The sequence below is a fragment of the Bombus pascuorum genome, chromosome 1 (assembly GCF_905332965.1).
Source record: "Bombus pascuorum chromosome 1, iyBomPasc1.1, whole genome shotgun sequence".
Taxonomy (NCBI): Eukaryota; Metazoa; Arthropoda; class Insecta; order Hymenoptera; family Apidae; genus Bombus; species Bombus pascuorum.
In genome coordinates, this window is record NC_083488.1 from 9,556,029 (window position 1) to 9,568,327 (window position 12,299).

General features: G+C 41.7%; 1 protein-coding gene across 2 annotated transcripts in view; it reads left to right on the forward strand.

The window, feature by feature from the left end:
* The window catches only part of LOC132916806 (storkhead-box protein 2), a 109,742-nt gene that overhangs the window by 95,777 nt on the left and 1,666 nt on the right, over positions 1 to 12,299 (forward strand). Inside the window, exons 4-7 of one of the 2 annotated variants that reach the window (XM_060977149.1) lie at positions 7,016 to 7,471; positions 10,191 to 10,397; positions 10,944 to 11,128; positions 11,311 to 11,784. In XM_060977149.1, coding sequence (XP_060833132.1) covers positions 7,016 to 7,471; positions 10,191 to 10,397; positions 10,944 to 11,128; positions 11,311 to 11,784 — 1,322 coding nt within the window. The remainder of the gene's footprint in view (positions 1 to 7,015; positions 7,472 to 10,190; positions 10,398 to 10,943; positions 11,129 to 11,310; positions 11,785 to 12,299) is intronic. The other variant, XM_060977157.1, reaches the window with a different exon arrangement.

Sequence of the window (12,299 nt, forward strand, 5' to 3'; positions counted from 1 at the left end):
CAGGTCTCCAGGTGGATAGAGAAGGGGGGCGAATAGCAATCTATAGATTTGCATAGAACAGCGTCGCCGGCTGGTAGAGGATAGGCGGAGGACTCAAAGGTCGTCTTGTTACGAGGTGATTCCTTGCAAGTGGTCTTTGCCATTTCCCATGGGCAGACCCATAAAGCGGCGGAGGTCGGCCAACCGACACGATGGATCACGGCGATAAGGATATATGCATCGTGTTCTGCACCGTGTACCAGTACACCGGAAGTGATCCGACCGTGTGTCTCGAAGTTCGAAATGCGCGCTCGTTCGCGTCTAGCATCCTTCTTGCACCCCTCCGGGGTGTCTCTTTTCTGCCTACATGATACCTCAACGATATTCGCGTGGGCGAATCGACCGAATACCAAGTCTGCCTCTTACTTCGTGCGCTATCTACGTGGGCCGTTTGGATATTATAATAAAGGCCTCGCGGAATGATAGAAAGGTACAAGGGAAGCTGGTAATAATAGCGGCTCGCGGAACTCGCCTGGTTGGCAGGTGTTCATCCATATTTACCGAAAGGCCGCCTCGAAGATTCAACTTTATCGTTACGACAAAATGGTAAACTGTATTTTATAATACGTTACATAGGCAGATGCCGATAATTTCTGGAAAATCATGAGATCCTGGATTGTTGCGTGTGCAAACGTATCGAAACTCGATGATAGAAGTTTTGCACGAAGGTAGGATTTTTTATGAAAAAGGATAGTATTTATTAAAGAGGCAATTTCAATATTGACGTAGAATTTTACAGCTTCCATCATTAACATTTTAAACGTTAATACTTTAGAGTATTGTTACCGCTTGTCTCATTTGCATTTACTACGTTTTGTCTAAAAGCGATAGCTAGGTGATTTCTCCAGGAGAATGTTATGTTTTATTGCAAGTTAAGGCGTAAAATGCTCACAATTATTCAAAGCTACAAAAAATTCGTTTTACACGTTTTTGCAGTTACTGCCTCTTTACTTGAATAGTGTAAGCATCAAAAGCGTTCGATTAAACCATGCCATGCCATTCACATACAAAGATTACCCGTCTTAGCGTGAGATGCTTGTATTAGGTTGTCCGAAAAGTGTCTTTTACAGACACGTCTTCTACAACGACGCATCTTTATACAAACATGAAACCTAATCTGTCGAACATTGTAATCTTTATCTTGATAGAACAAAATGGATAATACGTAATTCGATAAAATAATATAAAACGGAAAATGTTGTGCATCCACTATTTCCTTATAAAACGAAAGAAATTTTTCCGACGACCCAATATTACAATACATCGAAGAAACGTACTTCCAAACGATTTTCAACTGTCCTATTTGCATCTTACTTAATCTCTTGTCTTATGATTTGATAAGCTTCGCTTTTACGATACCGTAGCTAATACAGAACGCTACATGTAACCTAGTTGCAAACAGTTTTAATTCATAATTGGAAACGAAATGTAAAACTAAAATAAAGGTTCAATTCGAAGACGATTCTTATGACTCGATAATGTAAGACGAGAAGTTAACGGCGATCCTTTTGAAAGAAAAGAAAAGATCGCTCGTGATCTCCTCTAGTTAAGTTAAACGTATATCTTCCAAGACAGTTTTTGTTGCATCACAAACGAAACGTACCGCTTTTCCACGGTTCCCGTGTCTCTTGCTCTCGTCTTTTCTCATTCTTGACCGTAGCCTGTGTGTAATCCTAACGCAGACACAGAGGCGAGAAGCACGAAGCTACCTGCCTGCATTAGGTACCTAGTCCGATATGTATGTAGTGGAAAGCATTCAAAACGCGCCCGGGACAAGATTCTCACGAGGAACACGATGTTCCACGCCCCAGAAACTGACGTATCGAGTTCCACGATCCAACTGGCCTCTCCCTGACTCTTGCTTGTCTGCGCCCCTCGTTCCGTCCTCGTCGACAGCCCCACGAAAATTGTGCAACCGAAACGTTTCTCGGTTTCTTCGTGATCCCCGTTGTTGGCAGCTTACGGGTGTAACGACGCGGGGTATTATCCTGCCACTTTTTCCGACCGTGCTCTCGCGTCGGATAAGATCTCGTAAACGAGATCGAAACTGGCCTCTCCCACGCAGACATTATGCCGTCTTAGTTGGGCCATTTACTGCCCATACACCTTGTGTATACATGCTTCCACATGCGAAACAGTCAACGGTCACGAATAAATTTCAAGCCCCGGAGACTCGCGTGGGGGACCTCATACGCGTCCACCTCGGCCATTCAGAATGAAAAAATTGAAATAAAATTTGCTATCCGTACTTTACACCACAGACTTTATAACTTTCTTCGGCGCTGATATCAGCGAATAAAACATTTGCAGAGCTTATCGTTGCGATTCCATCGAACCATATACCATGGAAAATGTCTCAACGATTTTTCATCTCGCCAGAAACTACATTGTTATCGGTAAATTGAATTATGCTAACGCTACGAGCGAGGCGTACGAAATTACATTATCACCGACACTCTCTCTCTCTCTCTCTTTCTCTCCCTCTCTCTCGAAATTTCTAGAAAGATCGCGTATACGAATGATTTTATTCGTTCAATTCCAATTCAATTCGTTCGTGTCTGGTAACACGAGAGACGATAAATAACGTCAATGTAACCGAAGCCCACTTATTCTATACGCTGTTCTAATGTCTTTTGGCGAGGGCGTTAACGGTTGGGTAGTAAGCTGTCGTTTCTACGAAAGAACCACGAAAATCGAACGAGTTTCGAACCTGTAAAGGTCTCGCACCTGTCTGTAAACCGTTCTCAACTCCCCCCATCCGTTCTCGACTCGTCGTCGTCGGCGGCTCGTTCCTTAAAAGGAACGCGTGGGTGGGCTACCTCCTTGCATAATTACGTGCGTGCAACTCCCTCCTTGTGGGCCGTGGAGAAATTCCAGGCAAGTGGGCAACTGGACCTCGTGCGACGACCGTTTCCAACTTTTCCATTGAAATAACCACGCGATGAATATTCCATGAGAAAGTCGCGAAAGAATCGCAATCATCGTCGATCGGACTTCTCTAGCGCCATACGCAACAGTGATTTCTCGATGGCGTATTCCAATGATCAGTTCTCGGTTTTATCTCGCGTTCGACACGGATGCCGGTAGAAATTGAAAATCTGATATTACCCGATACATTACAATCGTCGGAAAGACAACTCTCCAATGCAAACTGGTTTCTCGCGATAATATCCAAGGAGGACGGACAGCTGGCGATACTCGCCAAGGAACAAACGAGAAAACTCGCGGTAGCGTATGAAGTACAACGAGATCTCGCCGGTAATTTCTATACGAAGATTGTCCGGCCTATTTACGACAACCCTTTAACAAGAGCGTACCAGAGAACAGACGCTTTCTGGCGTAGTTGAACACGTAATTACAGCTCTGTTTCTTCCTACCTGTCCGCAAACAGGGACTCAAAAGCAACTAGGGGACTAGAACAGCAAGCGTCATCGAGCGGTGCACGGAAATGGCAGTGATCCGTGATCGCGACCTGTTCCAGAGGGTAGATTCATTGTACGCCCAGGATTTAGTGGAATTCAAAAATACGAAAGATACAACTTTGGGAAAATTACATGCCACGCGATTTCACGCGATAAACATTGGATACGGATCATTTATGTACAGAATGATTTTATTATCTTAGATGGTACGTAGGAGCTTGGAATAACTATACAATTGCTTGTTGGACATTGAAAAAGCCATTCAGAGTATTTTCACTCAACGAATTGGCTAAAATTATTATTTTCCATAACGTTTTAATTATTAGCAAGGTAATTGCTAAAGGATAAATGTTTTACTATATTTTATTTAAAATGTCATCAGGTTATTGTTGAAGTATAAAAAAGAATACTTAAGAGAAATAAACATCAGAGGTACCGTCGTTAAGAGGGCGTGTGTGGGTATAGAATAAAAATTAAATTTTTCTTCTTAAAGGCTGATACTCGCGAAATTGCTTCGTGCAACGTTCATCGAATATTTTTCAATGTGGAAGCGGACGATCGATATCTGTAAAGGGTCAGCGCAATATCGTGTACGGAAGGCCGAGCTACCCTTCGAAATTGGCATATGTCACGCGGCGATGAGGGAAATATGTATATTAAAATGCATTACGAAGACCCATGGTGGTCCAAAGTGACGGCGAACGAATAAAAGTATTCAACTCGGTTTTATTGTGTCACAGGGTCCATCGTGCGGTGTATACAAATCAGAAATGAGGGTTAACTTTCAAACAGGCGAATTCGCGTACCATCTGTTTCGTTCGTCGGTCTACCGACGTAACAAGCGAGCAGCTACAATATATCGCTGAACTAGATATTTTTGAATTGTACAATATTCCAATAAAGTATAATCGTGGGACAAAATTGAACACGCTGACAGAAGAACTTTCCACGTATTAATTTAAAGATATATGTCTGAATGACTAGGAACATTGCACGCCTATCGAAGCATATCTCTCATGTATGATTCGCAACTTTTAATCGTCTATCCATTATCCTCGGATGTCTACCTGACTCTATCTCATAAATTATCTAGCTTCCAGGTAACAACGGAGCTAAGTGCAATATTTCAAACTATTATGAACAATTTAGCTGAAATTTAACTTTTAGACCCCATCGTATTGATTTACCTAGCTCGTTTCCTTGAATTACCTCATAACATCATCGACTCTACTTGATGTCTAGTCTACGATTTAAATACACCAAACATCCAAAATAGAGTACTCGTTATAGTTTTTGATGAATAAAAAGAAGTCTTATTTACTTAAAAGTGTAAGAGCTTTTATTCTGTTTGAATAAAAACTAAGTCTAATTCTACTGTTGCGATCATAAAAATATACAAATGTTTGCATAAAAATCCGTAGTCTGTCGATGGCTAACGCAATCTGAACTGTTAAATTAGACATTGTATGTCAACAATCAGCGTACAGTAGGGAAAAAAAGAATAGGAGGATTAAATGTGACAATCTCCCTACGTGTTCGGAAAAAATTCACATGGTGCAAAGGTGATACGGTTACTCATACATTGCAACACAACGTCTCTGATGACAAGCTGTTTCCTACACGTTGCGCTCTTGACAGCATTGAATATTCTTGGCACGAGCATGCGGATACCACTGGAATTTCGGAGTCCTTCAGAGTCGCGAGCTTAGAATAATCCATAGTCTTTTCGTGGGCGTGGACCAAAATGTATGAGAACAGGAGGCCCTCAGGGGCTTGAAAGTCACCTTAAAACGTGACCGGAAGAACAAAGGCTTCAATTTCGCCACGAACGTCTCTCTCTTTTTCTCTCAATCTCCTTACGGCGTCGAAAATTTTCAGTTTCCATTTAGCCTTAATTACCTTTCCTGTGTATCGCGTTTATGGTACGCCGTTTGACTGACGTTTAAAACGCTAATTAAGTATTGTTAGCCCGGAGCAGATTTGTTCTGGCATACTAGTTTTCTCCGCTCCTAGAAATTGACCGTTTTAGTTCAGACTCTCTGCGATCTTGCACGTGGGAATGCATCTGTTCGGTGTGGCGTTTCACGAAAATCGAGACTACGAACCGAGATACGCGTGTATACAACGTTTCTGTTGTTTCGTACCTAATTTAGAAATTACAGACGTTGCACTGTCGACGATATTATAAATAGGTGGAAAAGACGTTTATCACGAATGGGAAAGTGTACCGTGGTATTATCGGTATCTGCTCGCCCGGTTATGACAGCGATTTAACGAAAATTGTTCTCTTTCTCTTTTTCTCCGCGTATCGAAAGGTTGAGATACATTCGCATGACCAGTCACGGAACGTTATATTATGTCGTTAAGCATTCAATAAACGTATATTAATAATACAACCGATAAATCTACGTTTACCTGTGTTACTGTACGAATGACCGAATCGATACCGATAAACTACGATTTACCATCTATCCGCGCGGTCGTTTAAATTTTCCGCTTTCACGAAAGCATAGCTACGCGCTCATCGCGCCATGCTATGCACGACAAATTCACGAGAATATTCCGTAAGTGGATTTATAGGCGCACGTCGGTCGCATGCGAATGCACCCGCAGATCTGCCGCGATGTACTTGTCACGAACTTAATACAACCACCCCTGTCTGCTGGAAATGAAATTCGATATGTTTCGCCTTGTTAAACCTTCGTCCCATGAATACGTGAATTCAGTGGTAGAATTATCTTGGGATTATATGGAATAATCTGGCGCGAAGAGCTAGCTGAATTTCGTCGATCTCCGAACAATATCGGGAACAGAATCGAAAGATATTTGAAATCGAAGCGTACTATACGTAATATCGAGACTGTGGATTTTTGCGAATTTATAGGAAACTTAAAAGCATAGAAACGTTTAAATATCACGTTGAACGAGCAGAAAGTTATATACGTTTCTTAATGAAACACTTTGTTTGTAGTTGGTACGCGCATGGAAACTCGAACCGTCCCGGTTGAAACTAGAAAGGCAGTTACCTGAATGTTGCTAGTTCTTAGCAGGCAACCTGGCTGTTACGATTTCATTCTGTCCAGCGAATATACATGGAGAATTTTAATGAACGCGAGAACTTTAAAAATCCGATAGCCACATCTCCTGACGTCTGATCTTATCGTTCGTACTTCCACGAAGCTCTACATCCGCCGCTTGTTTCGCCTTGTAATCAACCCTGATCTTAGTAGACGACAACTGTTAAACTGGGGGAATGCAAAAGTGTGCGACAGTATATATTTATAAACATAAATTTGCAAGTACCGTGGAAGTACTTAAAGTTTAAAAATATTTAAATGTCAAGGACAGAGAATTAACATTTTCAAAAATAAACCACGCTTCCATAGTTAACTATTAGCCGAAATACCGTAACAAAGTATAATTATTTTTTAATAAAGGAAAGAGAAATAATCGACGATTAAATCAATTTCAAAATAACCAGAATCACGGATAAAATTCATTCCACATCATGCGCAACGACCTGACGTATAATTGGCATTTTCCTTCCTGTGCAGGCGACATCGACGATTGCCTGGTTGCCCCAGTGGCCCAAGGACAATTCACACCTCTACCGGAAGCTCTTTGTTGGGCCATTTTGGAGTTGACTTCTCAGAGGCAAGCTGCCACACTCGACACGCTCAGGTCCGCCCTTAGGAACGCATTTCCGGCGATGCAGAGACCGAGCCGCGAATTAGTTTACGACGCCCTCGCGAAACTCATGCAAGAACGAAAAATTTATCACACGTCACAAGGCTACTTTGTCGTTACACCCGAGACCAGGAGGCTGAGGCGCGATTCCAGCAACTCTAGGAGATGTTCCAGAGAGGTGAGCGGATCGAGAGGTCAGGGTAGCATGCTCATGTCCAACGACGAAGCTATGGCGCTCGTACACGGTGAGATGCTAACCCTGAGGGACGGCGACGTGACGCATCAAGCTGTGCAGACGAATCTCGCAGACGTTATTTGCGGAGGTAAGAAATCCCTCAGCTCACAGAAAGTTCTCTTACTTTTCTATCAGATTTCATAGCGAAACTTCGTCGACAAGAAAGATTGCACATCGTGTGGAATTTGTTTTTCAATTCCTTTTATAATACACAAAGGCTAAAGAACGTAAGGTACTACTAATATTACTAATTGCAAGAGAATTATTGTTGGTGCATATGAAATTTCAAATGAAATAGATTTACGTAAACTGCACGTAATTTCTTCGAAACATCGTACGTTTATTTAATGAAAAGTAATATCCACGTGATTCGATGCGCTTTCCCAAAGACTAACACAGTTACGTTATTCGATTTTCATTATCAGTCCTCGAACTGAAGAACTCTTGGATTGAAGTTTTTTCTTCATTTATAGGTTCATTTAAAATAATTTTGTATATTAAAACATCATCCGGGTCGAGTAGAGGATGTCTTTAATTTTCCCCAAATGCTATGTCTTCGGTAACTTTCATCTTATTTCTTGCAAGTTCTTTAAGTTCGTATAAAGAAACTTAAATATTCTGATTATTCACGCTCGTCGATAAAAAAAATCTTAATATTTCTTTGCGTATCCTCTTTGCGATAATTATACGTGACATTTAGCAATTTTCTTCTTCAACCTGATTCATAATTATCGACAATGGGAAAATACGTATTTAATGAATGGCATCTGTTCATCGTTCGTTTAAAGTTTGGCGAAACGTTTCATATAAATTGCTACATTGAATCCAAAATTTAGAGGACTTTTACACATACGCATCGATTTTTAGTGAAACGTACGTATGTATGAGCGAAAATACCTAACAAAATCGCGCGTTTTCGTATAAAAGATTAGCCAGGAAACAAAGTTTCTCGCGTCGCGAAAGAACTTAATCGCGGAGAGACTGGTCGATCGTGGCAAACTCGTTGGGCACGTGTTCGGGGATCGTTCCGAGTGTCCAGGAGTAGTGTTCGTTGGCTCGACTTGCACCGGCAGATCTTTTTCTCTAAACTCGATGGACGAGTCCAGTGCGTTTATGTTGTTGTCGTCCTTGGCAGCCACGCAGTCCCGCAGCGGAAGACGGTGCATTCCTACACCGGATCGGATCGAAAAATTGTCGCGATTCGATTTAAATTGCGCCACCCTTATCTTGGTATTTAGAGTGGCTGTCGTCTCGGTGGCGAATTTATACCTAGTGGTATGCTTTAAAATTAGAAATTCAAATGGAAACGCATATTACCAGAGAACTATATAAAGAAAAGTCTTCTTTATCGAGTATCGTGCGTGCTGTCTCGCTATGGTCAACGCGATTTCAGCATTGTACGATAATACTCTTTCCATATATTGCCCTGTACTATCAGCGTTTCTCCATTGCCATCCGGTAATAGCTAAAATATCGCGTGCAGCGATGTTACATTGTTACCCGCGCCATTGATCGCCGCCAGACACCATGAATCCTTGCATGCGATCGTATTTGCTAACTTGAAAGCACGCTTACGTTTCGTCCACGTCGAAATCTCGCAGTTGTAGTTGTAATCGTCGTTGTTGCTGGTCGTGGTCGTGGTCGGTCAAAGTTTTGGAGTCGCGCAAACTGGAATTTTCTGGCGCATTGACACGGAAACACCTTCAGCACCTTGCATGTTTCGCCTCTTACATACATCAGCACGTGTATGGAGGACGTACACGCGAGCATCGGTACACACAACAAGAAGAGAATAGCGTCCGTGTCAAGTCGACGATCCCTGGAAAGCGTTTAGCACAGCCGATATATTAGCTATTGGTCACGACAATGTCTACCGTTACACACGCTGTCGAGATCACGTGGGGGGGGGGGCACGTATATAATCTTCCTACTTTTCTCTGACTCGTTTCTCGAGTGATTCTCACGCTGCTAACCCACACTCGGTCGTCGCCACCGCCTCTGGCTGTGTACCGCGATGAAAATCAGGGACGAGGGTGTTCCACTTTTTGAGAACGCGATTCAAGACTCGCGGCTTCGAGCTCAAACAGTGTTTGGAATGAGAGTCTTCGACGCTATTTGCAAATCGAACGATCAAATTTCTTTGTTTTTTTTTTTTTTTTTTTTTTATTAATTACAATGGATTTTCATCCGGAATAAGTAATCGATATTTAATGATTGTAATGTTGATTCAATTGATGTTTTATTGGTATAGAACAATCGTATGGGATGTAATAACTTCAATTGCTTGTGATTTGTATAAAAGAATTGTTATATCGAATATGATACAGTCGATAAGAATAAAGAAACTGTACGAAGAGTAGCAAATACTAAATAGATTATAAGCTGTTTTTCCTTTATCTTATTTATGGCGGCAATATGTGATAAGGTCAGTGGGTGCAGTTACTGAGAATGTAAAAAATTCTAAGCGATACGATTGTTGAATATACATGCAATATCGTAAATCCTCGGGGTAAATAAGACGATCGATTCTGGAAAATTGAGTTTATTTTGGGAACAAATTAAATTATATACAATAACAATTAATAACAAATCTACTAAAAATTTTATCTGGAAAATTAAGAATCGATTTTCTAAGTCCTAAAATACCGTCCTTTTCTCGTGATCTAATCTATTCAGTAAAATGGCTGTCGGTAAAACAAAGCAAAAGTAAAAATGTCGGTTGGCGAATAGTTTGAAGTTTATAGAATTTGCATATAAATATGCGTAAAAAAAGACACGGAAAATATGTAAACTGTTGGTGTTTGCAGGTAACCCCAACGACAAGGTTCTGTTCGCAAGATGTCGATCGATGCCGGGTCGCCTCGAGAGGCGACATTCTCTGCGACTTTGGGGATCCGCCAGACGTTTACCCAGAAGCGGAAGTTCACGGTCTTTGCCGCGAAGGCCAGAAAGAAGCGATACTTCGTCGAGCGCGGAATATGCGAGCACCGACAGCGCACCCCATAGTCCAACCAGTGAGTCGAATCGGGGAAGGGATTGTTTTGGTGATGGATGATCATTTAATCGGAACGTATTGGCTTTCCACTTGAGGCTATTATTTCGATCTGAATCATGTTCTTTATAAAAGAAAGCATCTAGTTTTGAATTTTATACACGGAGAATTTTCCTCCTTGCTATATTTCACGAAACAAGATATAAAAAAATATGTTGGAAGATGCAAGTACCGAAAGCTTATCGCACTAGCACAAGCATTCAGCGTTATAGCTTTTACTTAAAAAATATTATCGTTCGAATGCTGAATAATTTTTACTTTCAACGAAATAAACTACCCAACCACGCTTTGCAGCTCTTCCATCTATCTCTGAAAACCTTAAGACGAACTAGAACGAAAATCCTGACTGAAGAGTATCTGCAGTTCCTCGAGTTCCTAAACCCGCGAACCACAGCCAAGCATCGACCAAAGAGCGAAGCTTCTTAGTCACCTTTAGCTGGCAAGCCCTTCCTCGATCCCCGATCTTTCATTACGAAATGCAACACCGGTTCCTCTCTTTTTTCTCAAGGTTTCTCCGGTATTTTTTCAGAGAAAATAGGTCTACTCTCGAGGCTATTCCGACGAAGTACACGAAGAAAGGGTGCACCGTTAATGGGCACATTCAGTGCTCAGTATCCTCCTACCGAGTGGTTTAATCCACGTGTCGTTCATCTACACAGCGTAGCCACGCAAACGAGAGCCGCTAGCCCTTCGGTGAGTTTTAAATCGGGACGATGCTCTCTACTAACGAAAAAAGAGAAAAGAAGATAAAAGAAAGAAAGCATCCATGTTTTTGCTCTCGACAGACGGAAATTGAACGCGAACGTTGAGATTAAATCGCGCGAGAACTCGAGTGGAGCGAGCCGGTCAGCTTAACAACGGAGTAACGTTTTCAGATGATGGAGGGTCTAGCTCAGTCACAGGCCAGTTTCCAAGTATGGGATGATTCGAGCTCGGTGCGATCCGCCACGCTGCCCAGGCGACATCGACGCCAAGCCAGCGGTGATTCCTCTAGTTTATTGGCGAACTCGACGCCCAGAAGTTCCAGACGACATCGATCACCGTGTTCGACAATGCCCAGATCAAAGTGCTCTAGTTTAAGCAGATGTACGTCCAGAGCTTCTGTCCTGCCGCCAAGTACCAATCAGGAACCGTATCAGAGTCGTAATCAAACGCAAAATGGTAAAAATTCGGCGAACTCGTCGCCTAGTAGAAGCGGCGGAAGTTCCGGATCAGTTAGAACTACGAATGCTAGCCCCGCGAAAACGGCCACCCTGGGCAGATCCAGCACGAGACAATCTAATTCTAGACGTCCCAGTCACGATTCCACTGGTAGTGGTACCAAATCAAACGGATCGCCTCAGCATAAGGTAACTTTGATTTAGACACGTGGTGATCGTGCTTTATCTACGGAGTCTGTACGTATCGTTATCATTGGCTCTATGTATCGATACAGTTTAATTCCTGGATTACCAAAATTTCTATTTTATGTGTATTTGAAAATCTGTTTAGTACTGCACGAGTTAAAATCATATTTTATATGACAGCCTAGATCATTTACGAAGTTTCACTTGCGAATTTTTTCGAAATGACTTCTTATTTGCTCTGAGAAAGTATTTAAACGTTCGACTTAAAAGCTTAGATTCGTAGACTGCGACGAGTTCTAGGACTTTCTCAGATTTCTAGAAAGTTTAAAATAGTAAAAAAAAAAAAAAAAAAATAATGACGCGAACATAGATGGCTTTACTTACAGAAACGTAGATACACACACATATAATAATGTACGTTTGATAGGCGTTCAAAGTTATAAACGTATGACTATAAATTTCGAATTCATAAACTCTGAGACACAGATTAAATGGAAGATCGAATAGCACGTTATCTT